At 36.5% G+C, this 13,690-nt stretch overlaps 1 protein-coding gene across 6 annotated transcripts in view; it reads left to right on the top strand.

Annotated features, from left to right (window-relative positions):
• Positions 1–1,763: 1,763 nt before the first annotated feature.
• The window catches only part of LOC129375852 (collagen alpha-1(XIV) chain-like), a 126,191-nt gene continuing 114,264 nt past the window's right edge, over positions 1,764–13,690 (top strand). For 5 of the 6 annotated variants that reach the window (XM_055055200.1, XM_055055201.1, XM_055055203.1 and 2 more), the window contains exons 1-3: positions 1,764–1,850; positions 3,460–3,574; positions 12,038–12,154. In XM_055055200.1, the coding sequence (XP_054911175.1) occupies positions 3,493–3,574; positions 12,038–12,154 (199 nt within the window). In that variant the 5' untranslated portion in view covers positions 1,764–1,850; positions 3,460–3,492. The remainder of the gene's footprint in view (positions 1,851–3,459; positions 3,575–12,037; positions 12,155–13,690) is intronic. The other variant, XM_055055206.1, reaches the window with a different exon arrangement.

Consider the following 13,690-nt stretch of genomic DNA (forward strand, 5'->3'; position numbering starts at 1 on the left):
CAGGCATCGAGAGCTCCTGCAACTTTTAGATGTGGCTTTACTTCAACACACCTGAGCTAAATAATGAGGTCATTAGCAGGACTCTGGAGAACTTGACTGCACTTTGAAAGTGATTAAGTCATTTCCTTGAAGTGTCTTGGATCTAATAGTTGCAGGCACTGACACTCGAGGACCAGGATTGTCCACCCCTGCCCTGTACTAAAGTTCATGCCCGACGTTAAAGCACACAGACATACGTAAATCTTACTTTTTGGTTTCAGCACAAACTGGCCCGGTTCGTCGTGGGTGCACACGTGATGTTCCTGCCTCTGTTGTCAAATCTATACCTTGCAATTTTCATTGTCGAACATTTTTCCGGTTAACATATCATGTGATCATGTAATAGTGATAACATTAGGGCGTTGCACTGATTGTTTTCTATTGAATTGAATATTATATTTTGGTTGTAGTTTTTTCTGTGTTGTAATAATTGTAATCACGTTGTATTTTTGATATGGATGCACTTGAGTTAGAAGTAATTATCAGTTTATTTATTTTATTTTTTGGGGGGTGAGGTTTATTGTGGGCGGAGCCTCTATAAAAGAGGACTCTGTAGCACAGGAAGTCACTCTGAGTTTTGGACTCAAACAAGTTTCACTGAATGAAGGTGTTAGACTTTTAGGTAGCTATGAAGGTACTGGTTGTTTTTTGTTTGTTTTGGTTTTTTTAACTTAACTGGATGTCCATTCTAAATATACTGCACAGCTTCTTTAACTTTTATCACCAGAATATCAGCACAATAACTGCCATCTGAAGTGAACTATGGCATTGGCCAATGTTTTTGTCCAAGTCATAGCAGAGCCCTGCTACACATGTCAAGATCTGACGTTTACTGTGAATCCATGTGATGTAAATAAGCTTAAGTGAATTTGCAGATTTTTTCTTCCCCCCCAGTAGTTTTGTAAGCACAGAATGGAGCTGGGCAAGAAAACTCCAACTCATGGTGGACTGCTGTCTATTAATGATTCAGTGTTAATGGATTCTCTTTCAGCTTCAGATTTTCTGGGGAATGTAACTCATATGCAGAAAAATTGCCGATTAGGTTATTTTTCTTGCAGTATATTCAGACATTTGAAAGAAAATACAAATGGAAAGCTGGATTACCGAGATGCATTGCTACTTGACATGTTATTGGCTGGCATTTTCCTTGGGGCTTGTTGACTGTACCCAAAAGTCAAGAACTTTATGAAGGTGCAATTTGTTGTGAAGACATAAAACAGCCACACATTAGATATAGGCAGTTTGAAGTGTTTTAGAGAGGAGCTTCACAAGTATTAGCTGTTTGTGGGCAGCTATGGTTCCTTAATTCTATGTTAGGGCCCACTGCATTATCCTTGGGGAGTTGGAGCCACCTAATATAGTACTTTTACTGCATATGACATGTGACTTTTCTGTGAAGGTAGAACTGATTTATAAAATAAATAATAATGAATTTCCATACTAGAAATCAGACAATGAAACCTGTGGCTTCAAGGTGTATGAAGAAGAGTAAACCTAACATAAAACAAATCTATATAGATTTTATGTAGATTCTGTCGCAGTGGCAGAAGGAGACGTTCAAACATATACTGAAACGCCAGTGATGAATTCAATAGAGGTCTATGGATGATAAATATTCATATTGTTAGCCTTGGTAACTACGTATTTTATTTTGAAATTCCCCACCGGATGTCTTGTGGGTCACTGAGCGTAACTTGACTCCAGGTCGGCAGCAGAGAGTTGTTGAACGGACCGAATCGGGGAGTCCGTGTGGGACCAACGAGCCTGAGACCGAGGAAGCGGCAGAACCTGGAAACATATGATCTGAGAAGGTAACGCTGCTCTGCATTCACACTGCACAGACCCAAAGAAAAGCCCGCTCTTAGAACAACCTTTATATTCCACCTCAGCGCTTCACTGTTGGGCTGCTGATGGCGAGACGTGCAGGTCTCACCTGCGCTCAAATCAATTAAGGAGAACTTCCGTTGCTTTTCTTCACCTGAAACAGGACACAGCGAGTCTGAAGGCGATTTAATATATCATCTCATCAGGAGGTTCAACTTGTTTTCTCTGTAAAATAATAAATACTCATTGATCTTTTAGATACGATGCAAACTCGCTGAAATATGTCTGAAGCCAAAATGAAAGTTAAGACTGTAAACGTTTATGCAGGAAATTTACTTGAAGTTTTTTTTTTTTTTCAGTTAAGTTTTCAGTTGTAAAGGTATTTTAATTATAATTCTGCATTTGTAGTTGCTTGTGTTTTAATGTCCATGCAAACAAAATACAGAATATTCTACATCAAGTTGGTGCCCTCAGGTTGTACTTGCAGAGGATATCTAGTTTTCCCTCTGTATTGTTAGTGAAAACGCAGCTCTTACAGGTGACAGCTGTGTCTGCTGCTGCGCCTCAATCCCTCTGGAGTAACATGTTTTCATGCTTGATGCAGCTTGAAAGACTCGCATGGAGCTCATTCCATTGCCAGCTCTCCTCACCCTCCTCAGCTCATATCAAAGATTTCCTTCACAAAAAACTAATAATGATGGGAGGAAAACCTACGTTAAGATCACAGGACCTGCCCAAATTCTAAAGCTTGCACACATTTCCTGCGGTTCTTGCAGCGAAATTTCATCACATTTCAATTCCAAACCAGCTGCTAACTTCTTACTGGACTTGATTAAAATTTATGGTTAGCATAAATACAGTTCACTCTACCGTTAAGATTATAATTGATTTTAATTGTAATAATATTTTTATGCCAAAATGGCTCATCCAATTAATTTGAGATATTTTGATTAATTAAATATTGAATATAGCTTTTAGTTTTGTCATATTGAGAGGTTGTTTGCAAAAGCTGCATGTGTTAGCAGGTAAAGTGAGTAATTTTTTCTTATTTGATCTAAGTATTTATAGTCCTTGATGTTTTTCCCATTTTGTCATGTTAAGACCACACTTTTGTCATTTTTATTTGTTGAAAACACCCTTTTATTCACAGTTGTGCACTTTTCTAATACAATAAATTTCAATAAAAGCAATTTCAATTTTGATTCAAGTTTCTTATTAAACCCAATGAATTGTGAAAAAGTTATTTGGTTATGGATACTTTGGAAAATTCTTGAATTGGAAGAGTCGGTACAATTTATGATCTTCCTGCTGGCTTTTTAAAACTTTGTCAAACATGTTCAGATTTTTTCCCTCAGTTATTTTTGGTCACTATTAAGGAATAGATGATTTACTAATTTGCACTGCATTTTAAAAAAATGCCACTGACCGATTCGCTGCTAAACAGATTAAAAAACACAACATTTCTTAGAATCTATAATGAAATGCTCACTGGAGGCCAAGTGGGAAAACTGAAGTCTGTCACCCCCTTCTGTTTCTGATCATTTTTTGTAATTTTATCCTCCTTTGTTCCTTCCCTTCTTCTCCTCTTAAACTCAGGTGTTTTGTGTGCTCTGGTCACCTGGAATCAGGATGCAGTTCTCAGTCAGACTGAGCTTCTTCCTGCTGGGCTTTGTTTTCATCGCAGTGTTGCCTCACACAGCAAAAGGCCAAGGTAAGTACCTCTGCCTCACTAATAAGTGTCACCAAAGACAAAATGACTTCACAGCAAAGGACCAAACATAACAGAGGTTGGCTTTTAATGATGAGGACAAGCAGGATAATTGAAAGGACAAGTATGAACTTTCAAAGAAAGTGAGCATTTTTAGTGCTTTCCATTGCAGAAATGGAACCAACATTAGGCAACCCTATGTGTTTTGTTTTGTTTTTTTTCCTATGAAGATTCACAGAGCGTTCTGTGTTGATTTAAAACCTGGGCACAGGTTTGAGGGGTTCTCCAGCAGTTTAGTTGGAAAAAATAAGATGAAAGTTGGCAAGATATGCCTACTAGATAAGGCCCACCTACTTTAGGCATGACACCAATTTAAAAAAAATCAATACAAAGCAAAATTAACAATGTGATAAAGATGCTTAATTATTAGATATCTTATGTTGGAAACTCTGAGTTTGGACTTTTGCTTTTACCATTTCACTTTTAAAGTTTGTATTTCTTTTACTGTTTCTTTCCCATGTGCTCTGACCTTCCTGTGCCTTTTTAAGGGAAAAGCCATGATGATAAAGTCATAAAAACAAGTTGCTCCAGCCGTTAAAAAGATGTTGGTAGTGAATTCTTTTGCTTCCATAACTCTTTAAATCTACTTATCGAACCTGCTGATTTAAGTGCACAGAGTTTATAAGCTGTACTGGCTACAGATTTTGAAAATGTGTAAGCATCTTTTCTGTTTTATTGGTTGTTATGCACAGATCTTTGTATAAAACAAGTAAACTTCTAATTTAAGTTTACATTTTTACACTTTCATTGTCTTCAGCTCATTTAACACTGAAGCAATTAAATAGATTTACTCATTACCTGATTAGTCTAAAATGAGTTTTCTCATCATCATTATCATAATGACCTATAATAAACATCAACTTTTTAAGAGGTTTTTGTTCACTGAATGAAAGTGATTGATTTGTGTTCCTATTTAATTAGTTCTGTTTCCATCATGTTTTCCATCATTATCCAAACATTAAAGCTAAAGTTTTCAGTCTTGACTTGTTGGATTTCAAGTGTTGTGTGAGGCACTAGAAACATTTTGTCTTGAACCAGTGCAAGGGTTTTATTGCAGTGAGACACCTCCCTGATTGGAGCGCTCCCAAAGGTTTTTGGAATTGGTGAACCTAAAACAGGACTGCACTGAAACCGATTTCACGGTGACGCCGGCTCCTTAACCACACTAAGATTACATATGCTGACGCTTTAGCATGTCATAAAACAAAATCAGAGGAATAAAGGTCAGTGTGAGATATATTTAGTTGAAAGAGATTCATGTTATGGTATTTTCTTAAGGTATTTTATACAAAAGAAAGGGAACTGTGATTACCACAGTTCTATTTCAGACGGTGTTGGGCACTTATGCTGTCTGCCTGACGTGTTGATTGGTTGTGAGCAAACCATATTCCTACTGAATTTTGTGTATAGAGTCTTTGCAAGATTCTTTTGCAGAATGTTTGCATGGGTTGAGGCTTGACGAACTTAGGGCTTTGTGCAGTTGCAGTCTTTTTCAGCATTCATCTGACATATGAGAAAGTTTGTGTGCATAGTAACTTTATCATCACCATTTCAAATCAAAGTTATTTTTTTAGTTCACCATATGCTAAGTGGTACATAACAAAAAGGCATCATTTATCAGATATCTGTTCCAAGATTAAAAATCTTTGGATATAAGATGCACCATATTACCAGAAGCGTTTGTTGGTGTGGCTTCGTGCACATAGGAACTTAAATAACATCCCTAATCCAAATAATTTGGCTAAAACAAATTAAACTTTTCTTGCAGGGCTTTCCATGTGGTTTAGAAGTATGTTTGTCAGAATTTTTTTTTTTTACCTTTCGTCCAGAAGCGAAGAGAGGAAAAAAAAAAGTGAGGACAGGTATCGGTGTTGGATGAGAAAACTTGACTTATAATCTCAGCTCTAAGTCAACCAGAATGTGTTCTGTCAGGTCTATGTGCATCACAATCACATTCTTCCACATCACATTTGCTCCTTCTTGTCTTCATGGATTATACTATGTGCACTGGTGCTAAGTCATGATGAGAACATTATCTCTGAAATGTTCTCACTAAGTTGGGAGGATCATCCTTGAACTGAAATGTCACGGTATGCTTTCAACAAAACTAAAAAAAACAACAAAAAAAAAACACTTCCCCACACCTATCTTTATACTTGACACTCTGCAGTCAGCACTGGAATGCTATTTTCCAGACAATTCTCAAACTCTTGAATACCAGACAGAGAGGCTTTATTTGTCACTCCAGAGAACACATCTCTGCAGTTCTACAGTCCAGTCGAGTGTGCTTTGCTCCACTGCATCTGACACTGAGCATTACACTTGGTGATATAAGGCTTAGAGGCAGATATTAGGCCATAGAAACCCATTCCACAAACTCTGTTCTTTAGCTGTGTGATGGCCATATGTGGTTTGTAGGTCTGTGGCCATGTCAATCCGCTATTCACCTCAGGGTTGGCGTGTCGGACTGGAATGGGTTGGTAGCTGTTTGTGGAAGACGTCTGTGTGCCTAGGTGCTTGGTCTTAAGCACATGTGGCAGTAGAAGTGGTTGGAACAACTTCACAATTCACTACGCTGGATGGGTGAGCAAATATTTTAAACAATGTAGTATGTATAAAGACACAAAGCAACTATGTAAAATGGTTTCAATAATACAAGTAAAGTAATGGATTTATCATACTTTTCTGACTGATTTGCTCTTTTCTGCCTTAATGGAAATGCATGTTCTCTAATCATTTCTATTATGAAAAAGGGCTGATATACCCATGAAGCTAATAATTGCTTTGTGATTTTTGCTTAAAACTATTTTATTATGTTTCTTCTCTCCATACTGAAGAGCTTTCAGTTGTTCTATGCTTGACTTTAAAGTTGGAAAAAATCTAAATTTATCTCAAGAAGTGTCACACATGGTCTTTTAACCATAGCTGCCAATAAATATAGAGTCCACTTTAATTATGTTCTAAAGAAAATAAACTAAAACCTTCATGTTTACTTTACATTTGTATAAGATAAAACAAAAGGTGAAAGTTGTTGCCATTTAGGAAAATTTATAGCCACTTATTGATTCGGTAGAATAAACAGAAGCTAATTCTTCCAGCTTTGACCATTGGTATGTTCAAATAATGTTTGCACCGGTCAGTCTGGACAGATAATTGGCTTGGTAAAACTTTGCAATAGAGAAGGTCTTGCACAACATGGACAGTTGCTAGGATTTGGTCTGAATATGAGAAAACCGAAAACAGCCACAGCATTCCTTAGTTAGAGGCGCTGCGTGCTGCAGAGGCAACCCGGGAGGAGCTGAAGACTTACGAGTGGCTAAGCCCAACCTTTCCTGTGGAACCTTTATTTTCAAATGGGTCAGACAGACTGAGAAGCCTTTGTAGCAGAACAGACTTCCAGTTTTGAAGCTTACTGATTGATAAAATTCAACAGAAAACATCTGGCTTAATTGTATAAATTTAAAGCCAGGTATTGTGGATGGGCTTATCCAATTTCCCTACATCTCAGTAAGTTAGGGTTGCCATTAAGTAATTACTTAGTCTGTCTTAAATCACTTTCCACACCTGACAGAAAATCCCAATTTCAGAGGTTAAAGGTGGAATTTCAGTGGCTCAGTGAAGGATTTGCAGAGACTTCTCATGTTTACCATCCCCCCACAGAGAAAGACTAGATGAAGTATCTTCAGGTAAAACCACCTAGAGGGAAACAGGCTGGGGGATGTAATCACATGCCAGCAGTGTACTGTGTTATCATTTTAGGTCACATGTATGAGTTATTAACATATTAATTTCATCAGAACTTTGGATGAATTAGAACATTTTAAGAACTTTATTTAAAACTAATCCAAATCACACAAAATATTTGGATAAATACACTTTCTTCTTTATCTTTTAAAGCCACTTTGTCCTTCTGTGTCAGTGTTGACAGGTGTGGATTGAAAAACAAATGGTATATTTGTAATTAATGTGTACTCTGTTGATTTATTGATGCTGAAATCCACACTGTAGCCGCTCTAAGATATCTCTGTCGTTGCAATAGGAATATAGATCACAGGGTCTTTTCTAAAACGCGCTCACGTCAGAGGTTCCTTGCTTATAGATGAGTTTTCCTGTTTTCTGTACTCGGCTCACTTCTGTTCTGTCCCCTGATACCACAGCCCACCTCCATCTACTCTAACACTTCATTTAAAATGCAGTCAAATCCATGCACTTTCGACTTACTGCAGAACTAGCATTCAGTGTGACGGACACTCGGCCCCTGCTGTTTACATGGGATCCTCCATGAAAAATTGATGAGAATTAAGTTCCTATCTCTGTTGGCAAGGTGTTTTGTCTGTCTTTGCTGGGCTATTTGCACACCATTCAATACTTTTCCCTGTGTGTGAGTATCCAATCTCACAGAAAAGATCCCAAGGTTTTTCTGAATGTGTGTTTGTGTGTATCTATATATACGCACGTGTGTGTAAAATGCTGCAAAGGAACCGACAGATTTTTCAAGAGGCAGGAGGATTTTTGAAAACAGCCACCAAAGGTTTCATTTTTTTGTGTGTAAACATCAGAATACGTGTGCTTCCAGCTGTGGACAAACATGCATAATTTATGAACATACATGCAGATACAAAGGCACAGAACACAGTTGAGCGACACTGCAAATAGCGAAGTACGAAATCTGCATCTTGAATCATTTGGGATTTCAGCAGCTTTCTTCAGACGAGAGAGCTAAGCCCTGGGCTGAAATCTCATGCAGCCCTCATTCTCATCCCCAGGTTGGTGAGATAATTGGTACTGTATTTTTTAAAAAAATTTTACCTGTGTTTGCATTTAACTATATGTTTGCCTGAATGCACGGGCTTTTCATTTTCTCCACCGGAGTGAGAATTATCCTTCCTGTGCTGAACTCAAGTTTCTTTACATACCTACATAAGTGGTTTCTGTTACTGATCTCTGGCATAAAAGAAGTGGCTCACTCAAAATGCTGCAGGGGTTTGTGGATGATATCAATGTTACTCAGCCCACTGTTGCAAAGAAAGAAATGCAGAAGAAGGTAAAATACAACACCAAAGGCTCTTCAAATTGATGCAAAGAACAATGAAGAATGCTCTTATCTTTAATGTTAAGATCATTAAAAGGTTTTCTATATTAACAGATGTAAAACTATCATGTTTAGCCAGGTATCATTCATTTAAACTTACTTTTTTTTTAAGTGAAAGGTATCTAAGTTTTATTTGAACACCAGCCCTTGACGTAGTCCTCAAAATGTTGTTTTGCAAAAGTATTAATTTCCATAAACATAAATCGCATTACTGTTGTAAAACTCAAGACATTGTATTCCAATTCTATGTGGTAGACCAGCAAAAGCATATTGTGCAGATAAATTCACTGGGCAAAATGTAATTTTTTGAGATTTTAAAAAAAGTTCATATTTGTATCATGACAAATTTCAAAGTTAAAGTGTGTGAATACAAAATACTGTTAAACAGTTTGTCTTTCAAGAATTCTTGAAACAGAGCTAACTAGTTCATTAATGTTTGAACAACAAAGTAGGGCTGCACAATAAATTGTATATGCAATGTCAAAAGGAGCTTATTTAATACTGCTTAGATGCAATATTAAATAAAATTTTATATTTTAAGTTTATTGCATTAATGTCCTGCATAGCCATAATATATTTGTCCAGTTGGATAGGCTGTAACCAGCCTTAATATCCACCTGTGAAATAGATTTTTGGAGGCTCAGATTCTAAAGCCCACAGATGTTAGTGGAGACACTCATGATAAAGAACAAACAGGCATGAAAATGTGGGCTTTCCACAACACTAGTATGCAGCCATAAATAACATATTTTGTTTACATGGACTGATATAAGTTTAATGGTACGATAAGCCTGAACAAAACTACATCGTGATAGTATTGCAAAATGAAAACAAAAATTTAAACCAAAAACATTTGACTGAATTCCATGATATCATTACTTTTATTTGAAATCAGAAATGTGTTATTTCTATGAATTATAGTTATATTATGTAGAAGTGTAAATAATTTAAAATAACAAAAATAATTGAACAAATTATCCAAATGACTGAAGTTACTTCACACTTTGTATTCCATCTTGAGATGTCTTTTGTAACGAACAAAACTGCCTTCACATTCGTAGGCAGCCAGCTCCTCTATATCGTATGTCTGTAATTCCAAAATGGAGCAAACAAATCTATATTTTTTCCTATTTAGTCACAATTCAGAGCTGACTGGCAGTGCTTGAAGAAAGGGAGTGCTATTCTACACCCCATTTGATCAGTCTTTTGTATAATAAAAAGCACATCAACTGCTGGAAATGCCTGAAAAAAAGGGTTTTTGGTTTTAAAATCTCAACTTTTTAAAAATACGACACCTGTTAAAAACTTGAAACTGATCGATTTCTATGTTTATGTTTTGTTGGAAGGTCACACATGTATATTGTTTCAAACAGATATTCGACACCAAAAAAAAATTTGTAATGGAGCATTTTTCAATTCCCATTTGATTATTTTGAGTGAGCCATTTTTTTAAAGCCTCTTGTGTATTTCGCTTCAGAGCATCAAAGCTTCATGAGGCATCAGTCATTGTGTAGGTATTTAAAGAAGTTGGCAGCAGCAGACTGTTTACCTCATAATGAAGGCACAAACACAGAAACTCGTTTGTGGGTTTCATATCTTATTTTCCACCCCCTGGGTTTTCATTTTTTTTCTTTGTAGTCAATTAAAGTTAACTGGGGAATGTACTGCATCTAGATATATTTTTAGTATGTGGGATTTGGCTTTGCTGGTGTGGAAATGATAGGGTGGTTGTTGACCTGGTTATGTGGCTCCTTCCATTGTTTTTCTTTACAATAGCCATATTCCATAGTTTTAACCTGTGTCCTTTAAGAAAACTTAACAACACTATTCAGAAAACCGCAGTGAAAAGTGAATATATGCTCAAATACTCATATAAAAATTTACAGTGTTGTTGACTTTTCTGCAGGTCACTAACAGGTGGAGGCAATTGTAAAGTGTTTTTGGGTTTTGTGGAGTTCATTTGATCACATTATTATGTGATTTACATCTAAATTATCCTGGCGAGGACAGGAGAGGAATAGCACTGACATGCTATTCCAGGGCTTTTCCCTTTGGTACCTTTTTGTTCCTGTTTTTTTTTTTTTCCTATTGGTTAAAATAAGTCACATTCTCTCCTTTTCATTGTCTTCCCCTCATTTCTCATTGATTTCAAAGCAAGCAGACATTCTGAGATTAGTAGAGCAAGGAATCAGTCAAATATGAAAAATGTTAGAGCAGACAGATGAAACGCTAAGACAGTGAAAATGAATAATATAAAAGGGTTTGGGTGAAAAGTGGGGGATAGAGGCCTCCAGACAGCTGAAAGGGCCAGCAACTAATCAGGATGAGAGGCAGGAACGATGCTTTGATTTAGACGGTAAGATGAGCACGACCAAGACCTGTCATACCCACAGAGACGAGCACAATTCAGGAAGACGAGGAAGAGGAGGAGAATGGGACTTTGGGGCTTTTTAATGTGACATCTGTTCTATCTAATCTCTCTGATGTGTATCCTCCACATGGATGAGATACAGTATATCCTGTTTTTTTTCCCCCTGTATCTTGACAGTTAAAAACAGAGTGACTGTCTCAATGGCACCAGAACTCTGGAGGGAGTTCAATTTCATTTACCTCTTTCACAGTTGTGGTTTGTTCTTGGTGTCACTGTGCGTGAGTGAAAGTTAATGGAGAGCACATTCTGTAACACATCCATTCTAATGTCTGGCAGTGCCATGCAAAAGTATTCACACCCATTGTTGCTTTTCAGATTGAGGGCAGCACTAAAAGAAAATCAATTAGAGGCTGTCAGAGTCTTGGGAAAGGGGTGAAAATTGACTTTCCAGTAGAACAACAACCTTTAAGTTCACAGACATTCTCTCTCCATCCAAACTTAGACTGTACTATTTTGCAAAGAAAAATGTGCAAAGATCTCTACAATTGTACATTTACTCTCTACATATGCAAATCTGGTAGAGAAAAAGTCCAAAATACTAAAAGATTTATCACTTCATTCCTCTTCCCAATTATGCAGAACTTGAAAAATTAAATTTCAATTTATGAGAAAACTTTTGCAAAACACTGTTTAAGATCTCAGAATGAGTTTTGGTGATTTTTGAGAACTTGTGAGCAGAAAAGTTGGACTCCTCCCAGTGTGAAGGTTCAGGCATTAATGACAACTGAAGTTTTCCAGTATTAGCCGAAATATTGGAAAGTACCATGCATTCTCTGATGCATGAGAATGTTTTATTGTAATTTGCATTTGATGCATATTCTTACAAGATGTGTCAGACTGTTCAGACCTGTTAATATGGTTTCTTTTCCATTGTCTGTAACAGTTTCATCACCACGGAGATTTCGTGCAAAAGTCCTGGGACAGGACAAGCTTGAGGTATCATGGAAGGAGCCGAAAGGAGATTTTGAAGGATACAAGGTTATTTACATCACACGTCCAGGTAAGGTTGAGCTTTGAAGTTCAATGTTGTTTTCATTTTGAAAAATGTGTATGTTTTCATTGTTATTGTCTTCATTAGTTGGCAAAATATGTTCACAAGCATGTACTTGTAAAAAAGTACTTCAAAGATAATAAACCTAACCTTAAATTGACCTAAAATAATATGTATTTTATTTATCTAAGTTTCTTCGATTCATTTTTAAGAGAAATATTGTGTGCCAGTGAAAGAGAACTGCACAAACCCAGCAAACTCAGCAACAGTTTTTCTCCATTGAAAAACCTTCCAGTTTCAACTTGATCAGTTCAAAGAAATATGACAAAGAATTTTTCAAGAATATTATTTTCTTGTCCAATCCTGCCCTGTTGTTCACACTGTTAACTTTGCTTCATGCCCAGTAGCTCAGCAATGATTTCACTGTGACAGCTTGATTGGCTAATGCTTAGCTTAAGGGCCCCTCCATTGTAATTTCTGCATAAAAAATATCCAAAAATAAATGTAAAAAGTCCAATACATGCAAGTTATACAAGGACCGTTCATTTAATGAAGGACTAAAAATGTAAATAGTTTATGCTCTTCCTATGAAAATGCTTCTTTTCCTGATGTTTGGAAATGTTGTTCTGCAAATAGGAGTGCAACAGTAAAACTTCTTTCCCTGAGGGAGAACTAATCAACATTTTCATTTCATTTTCGCTTATGTTTGAGTTCATAGCTCATCATGCAGAAAAAAGTTACACATAACCGCAGACAGGGTGGGATATAATAGGTACTCTGGTTACGCACACAGTAAACACCTGTGACTGACTTCAGTGAAAATGCGCTAATGTAACTTTTAAGCCTTTTGTTTACCATCTTAACAGTGCAATATTTTGTACATCAAAATATTGTTCAATTAGACTGTGGTTGTTTATGTTAACCAGAAATTAACAATATTTCATAAAGCTGTCAGGAATTGTTTGTATTGAAACAGCTGTTACCTTTGAAACAAGATTGCGGATTTGAAAATGTATTATCATGATAGTCAAAAGAGAAAAACATAAGATGACCTTTGTGAACCTTGATAGATAATCAAAAACATTTGTTTTTAAATTGACTGTGCAAGACCAAAATATGCAAATGTTCTGTTGTAACATTTATTGATTAGGCATACTCATTCGATTTAACAATTTTTAAGGATCACTAACAACATTCAATGGAAATCTATGCTCTGTATGTTTTAAATGTTTTCCTGATTCACATTGGAAGGCTTGACTTGTCTGCTTGTCAAGCTCTACAGCTGTCTTATTATGTCTCATCTTTTTTTATTCTCATTATTCATGAGCCAAGAGCCTAAATTGGCCCATTTTGTAAGAATTTGCATTAAGATCTAAATGTTGGGAGATGTATTTTATGCAGTATGTTTTTTAAAAGACAAGTTTCTGGTAGAAGCAGACTTTTCAGGTCAGTCACAAGGACAAATATTACAGCCCTCAGTCCACTTCTATACTTTTTTTATCAGTTGATACAAGTTGATAAGTAGTTAAGTGAAATACAGTGCAT

Source organism: Poeciliopsis prolifica, unplaced genomic scaffold (assembly GCF_027474105.1).
Source record: "Poeciliopsis prolifica strain line A6 unplaced genomic scaffold, Auburn_PproV2 SCAFFOLD041, whole genome shotgun sequence".
In the NCBI taxonomy this organism is placed as follows: domain Eukaryota; kingdom Metazoa; phylum Chordata; class Actinopteri; order Cyprinodontiformes; family Poeciliidae; genus Poeciliopsis; species Poeciliopsis prolifica.